This window comes from Melanotaenia boesemani, chromosome 11 (assembly GCF_017639745.1).
Source record: "Melanotaenia boesemani isolate fMelBoe1 chromosome 11, fMelBoe1.pri, whole genome shotgun sequence".
Taxonomy (NCBI): Eukaryota; Metazoa; Chordata; class Actinopteri; order Atheriniformes; family Melanotaeniidae; genus Melanotaenia; species Melanotaenia boesemani.
Window position 1 is genome coordinate 24,512,396 of NC_055692.1, and position 5,370 is coordinate 24,517,765.

General features: G+C 38.3%; 1 protein-coding gene across 1 annotated transcript; it reads left to right on the top strand.

The window, feature by feature from the left end:
- Positions 1–1,045: 1,045 nt before the first annotated feature.
- On the top strand, positions 1,046–4,482 carry bnip3la (BCL2 interacting protein 3 like a). Its single transcript, XM_042000011.1, has 6 exons — positions 1,046–1,188; positions 2,226–2,493; positions 2,602–2,683; positions 2,772–2,878; positions 2,986–3,135; positions 3,475–4,482. The coding sequence occupies exons 1-6, from the start codon at positions 1,110–1,112 to the stop codon at positions 3,521–3,523; spliced, it is 735 nt and encodes a 244-aa protein (XP_041855945.1). The 5' UTR covers positions 1,046–1,109; the 3' UTR covers positions 3,524–4,482.
- Positions 4,483–5,370: the final 888 nt, after the last annotated feature.

A 5,370-nucleotide genomic window follows, 5' to 3' on the forward strand; every position in this document is an offset into this window, starting at 1 on the left:
AACCACAAAGATATTCAGAAGAGCCCTGTTGCCTTTCTTATAGCATTAAGAAAAAATAAGATAATCAATTATAAATATAACCAGATAAACTGCTCAGGAGATATTACTGCTGCTCTGTGAGCTAAACCTTATATTTTTAAGAAAGTAGCTTTTCAGGGTGCAAACTTAAAACTTTCAGATTTTTGTCACAATCCTTTAACGGCATCAGCACACAGCTCAGTCAATTAAAGTCGCCCTACTTGGAGGATAATGCATCACAAAACTTCAGAGAACATTGCTAAATTAGAGCTATATGTACCCCTCGCCCCCTCTTCCTCTCTTGCAGCAACATTATGTACATGCCCAATGTATCACAGGAGTTGAAAACAAAATGCACTTTTACTGTTGTGAATTTCTTTTTGTTTGTTCCAAGGGGCACTGGACTAAAGTTTTGGTGATCTGTATGGGGTAAAACTACTAATGGTTCATTGTACAGCAATGTTTGTCAAATGGAATGAAATACAGCTTAGATAAAAGGTAATAAAGGATTTTGAAATTGAACTCTCAATGTTACTGCACTGTTTAATTGTTAATGTATGGAAGCTTTATGAAGATGTTTTTGTTGTTACCAGTTAATCCTGCTTGAGATCAGTAACCATTATATTACATACTTGGAGGGTTGTCAAAACAAGCCATTAATACGCCAAGTATAGTTTAGACTCGCTCTACTGCTCCATAATGGATTTGCTTTGCTGGCAACACTAATAGTTAATTCCAGCCATGTAACCCTGTAGAATGAGTGATGGGAACTGAGAGGGGCCAGCCATATTACTATCAGGACTCAACTTCCATGTATGCACTCAGATGGTTTGTGACTTGGTGAACACAATAACTCGACCACAAAATGACAATGTAAAATATAATTTCACTGGATGTTGCTTTGCTTTGCAAACCCATAAATAATACTGGGTCAAATAATTATATTCTTTTCTTTTTTTTTGGTGATGTTTGGGACGGAAAACTATTTTGAGTAACTCATAAGTATATTTAAAAGCATACGCGCATAACCTACAACCTGTCTGTGGTGTCTGGACTCTGCGCATGCGCACATCCCACTCTGTGTGCGTGTCATGTTGAACGTTAGAGCTGTAGTCAACATGTCCACTGCCGCAGCTCCTCAAAACAATAACGAAGAGCCTGGACTTCAAGGTACGTCACGTCGGCAGCTACGCCACACTCGTTCTTACAAATGCTACTTTATGTCTTCTGTAGTGATGAGTGCATTGTTACGGTTATTGTAGTACTGGAGGTTTTAGGATAAAAGTTACATCGGGGATGGAATTTCCTCATCTTCTAGGAGGGGTGGGGGATGATATTGTTTACGTCATCGCAAGTTGTCCAATCACGTTGCGCAAAAAGGGCGATTGACGCGTCAGCAGCCAATCGCGCTATATAATGTGGGTTGGGTGGGCTTTAGCTAAAAAATGAAAACAACTTTGGGACAAAAGGCGAGTGAATTTAGCCATTTTATGTTATCCACTCTTTTCTTCTTCTCAGGCTATACAATAATGGAGCCTACCACTAGAAATTATTATGGAATAGTTGTCTCTTGATTTAAAAGGCCATCGCGATTCTAAAAAGTCAATTCTAAAGGAAGTTGATCGTCGGATGTTGCCAAAAGTACCTGCTGACAAACGGCTCATAAACGCATATTAAACACTAAACGATGGACGAATCGATACAAAGTTTAATTAGCAACTGGTCGGGGTGAAATGTGGGACACTCGGTTTGTAGGCGACAACATCACAGCTGGAACAGCGACATGTCTGGGCAAATTGTCCTTGCTGCGCGTCACAGTTATGCAAGACCAGTGATGTCAAATTGGTTGGAAAAGGCGCTGTCGATCAAGCATATGTACGTCCCAGAACTACATTGATGTTTTATTATCAGCTTGCCCAAAAGAGGAAAGGGACGTCTCATGCTATCACAAGGTTTACATTCTGCTCTCGCAAGCCCTGCGGGCTTTAAGAGATTACATAACTCTGTTTGTGGGGCAGTGGCACAGAGAAATGCATGCTATCGTGGATTCACTGCACAGGCGATTTGAATGCACAGTGTCAGTGGTGCAGACAAGTTGCTCAGTTATAAACATTTGGATGGAACAAATGACAAAGATGTGTTTAATCAGTTGTTATATTTGGAATTTAACCAAATTAAACCTAATTTCCATTACTTTTGTCATCAAGGCTCCTGGGTAGAGCTTGAGCTGAATGGAAATACAGGGGCCCAGGGTAGCCAGACCAGCCTGCTACCAACACCTGCTGCAGACCAAATAAATGCAAATGCAAGCATGAGTCAAACCCTCCAGACCTTGGAAGTAGCTGAAAGTGATGAAAACCTGATTGGAGGACTAGAGCATGTGCCATCATCCTCTTCGATCCACAATGGAGACATGGAACGGATCCTCCTGGATGCACAGCATGAGTCCAGTCCAAGTAACTCCTCCTGTGATAGGTAGGGATGAAGGCAATTGTAGCCCAATTTTTATTGCTTAAAAATGTCTTGTTTTTAAAGAAAAAACAAACAAATAAACAATATTTATGTCTGAAAATGCTAACTCAGTCCTCACAGGCCACCAAGTCCAGAGCAGGACGAGGGACAGATAACATTTGATGTGGAGATGTCCAGCCCAACAGGTAGTCAGGTAAAGCTACATATTTCTGTCTTTAAAATTAAAACCTTAAAACTGAAGTCTTTTTGTTTATCTAAGTTTTTGGGTTTCACATTTCTAGTCCGAGGAAGAAGGTACAGAGAAAGACAGAGAGGATGATATCTTGATGAACAAAGAAATAGATTGGGTTGCTGACTGGTCCAGCAGACCTGAAAACATTCCTCCAAAGTAAGCATAATCATCTTTAGTGTCATTCACTAGCACATCACAATATTGCCTTCAAATGTCCTAAAAAATTGTTTTCCATTAATCAGTTGAACAATTGTTCTTTTCAGGGAGTTCCACTTCAGGCACCCCCGACGCTCAGTATCTTTGAGTATGAGAAAGAGTGGGGTGATGAAGAAAGGTGGTATCTTCTCTGCTGAATTTCTAAAAGTTTTCATCCCTTCCTTGCTCATTTCACACATGCTGGCTCTTGGCCTTGGGTAAGTCCCGACCCATGCAGTCATGTCTTGGATAGCTTTACATCATGTGTTGTCAAAATGCATCACTTCTTTTTGTTTGTTTGCACCAGTGTGTTATTAAAATTGAGCACATTCACCATGCGCTTTTGCTAGATCGTTCTGAGTTGGGCAATTTTGGAAAAGGGGAATGTTATGGACTCTGCACACTGAGGTGTTAGGGAGGACAAGCAGTTGAAAGAATAGCTGCAGTCACCTGCAGCATGGATAAATAAATTTTAAACTATATCAATTAATAATTGCCCCCCCACCCCTCTTTTTTATTTTTATTTTTTATTTATGTATTTTTTTTTTGTCTCTTAGGGTGTACATTGGGAAGAGAATTGTTACAGCCTCCACCAGCTCTTACTAAACAGAACATGAAGCAGTGCCTGGATGTTCTCCTGTCTCCAACGCTCTCAACCATTCTCCTGTAGTCAAGCTCTCTCTCTGCATCTGTCCTACACCTACATTTCCTCTCCAATTCGCATAAATTGGTGTCATATTGTAAATGTAGTCATGCCCACTGTGTAGTTGCACTCTGCCAGATTTTGAACTTGCAGTGACTTGAATCCAACTCATAAATGTGTGACAGGAATTTGATGTCAGTTGGCTTCAGGTAGTTTATGTTTTCTTGTCTTGATGTTAAAGGATAAGAAATTGGGCCTTTTTCCTCAAGCTGCATCTTTTCTTTGGTGTCTTAAATGGCAAAAAGTATGAACCAATATTTTTTTGCTATATCTGCAGTGAAAACTATTCAAGTAGAAACAGACTCTGTGGGCAGAAGGGACTTTTTATTACTTCAACTTATTGAACTTAATATTCAAGATGTAGTAAATGAGGGGTTTGGTTTTGAATGATGCTGCACACTGGGATCAGTTTTCTAATTCTGCACATTTTTGAGGATAGAAGTTGCATTATGACAAGGTTTCTGCTAAAAGCTTTGTGATTTTAAGGTTGGGAAGCGTAAACATTCATCTGGTGTGAAGCTTCAGAATTTCACTATGAGAATGTTGGAGTGTATTATGATAGTGAAACCTAGAGCAGAAGGCAATGTACCAGGCCATATGCTATTTTTTTTGTATTTTTGCCTACATATCTACGTCTTTAACATATAAAAGCAGTAGCAAAGTGCCAAATTTTTATCTTTCACCTTTGCACATTGGTGATATATCTAAAGCTGTTTTTGTTTTCTTTTATGTTTAGATATTTAAAAATGTAGATGTGAAAAATTATTTAAGCTGTGATCTGCCCCACATAATAGACACCTGTCAACATTGTACAATTTGTTTATATGTTGATATGAATGCATATTATATCTGATGCATTGTGGCAGTGTGTGTAATGTGTTTTTACTGTGGCTCAGTAACGAATACTTCAGTGATGAAAACCAGCACCACCGAGGAGGATTTTCCGGGGATTCTTTAGGAGTGTTATCTGACCTAAATATAGATTTCACTGTACAATAATTGCACACAATATGATACAATAAATAATGTACAGTGTTATTGGAACATGCAGTAAGAGGATAGAATTAATTTCCTGAGTAAAATGCATGCATTTTCCATTTATTAATGCTGCTTGCATGACATCTCTAACAAGTGTTTGTAAATGGATGATATTATGATCATTTGAAAAGCATCAATTACAATGTACAGTATCAGCAGTATTGGTTTGAAATCACTAATTTAGGCTTTAATGCATGATGTAACATACTAACTCATAAACTGTACATGTAGTCCCAACAGGCTTATGTACAGTTAATCAGTCTGCAATACAGAGGGTTTTGGATTTAGAACTAAGTTTATACAGGAGCTAATCTATAAATACAGAAGAATGAAACAGTACTCCATTTTCATTCTAATTACAAATGACAGTATATTTTGTGGGCTTCTGTACTACTAGCAGCAGTGAGCTTGTAAACACAGCCTGAAACATGAATATGTTAAAGTAATGCTACATGTTTAACAAAAAAAGAGCACAACGTAAGTACGAGACTGACTGTATGTCTGCAGGTTTTCTGATTCAGTATATCACAGTAAGGTTCAACACTCCTGTGGTAACCAGCTATGATAACACAATTAAAAATAAATTAAAAACAAAAGTTCTGTTGCTTGCTTATTTGTGCAATGAAACTTTTAGATATGAATGCATTTGTAACTCTAAAATCCATAGAAGAATCATTGAAAGCAATGCTTCTCTTTTTTGTCTTAAATTAAC

What these genes read in the sequence shown, in the direction of transcription:
- bnip3la (XM_042000011.1), top strand. Translation starts at nt 1,110, where the DNA reads ATGTTGAACGTTAGAGCTGTAGTCAACATGTCCACTGCCGCAGCTCCT. An exon ending in CCAGCCCAACAGGTAGTCAG is followed by an intron (nt 2,684 to 2,771) that starts GTAAAGCTACAT and finishes TCACATTTCTAG; the next exon opens with TCCGAGGAAGAAGGTACAGA. An exon ending in CCTGAAAACATTCCTCCAAA is followed by an intron (nt 2,879 to 2,985) that starts GTAAGCATAATC and finishes TGTTCTTTTCAG; the next exon opens with GGAGTTCCACTTCAGGCACC.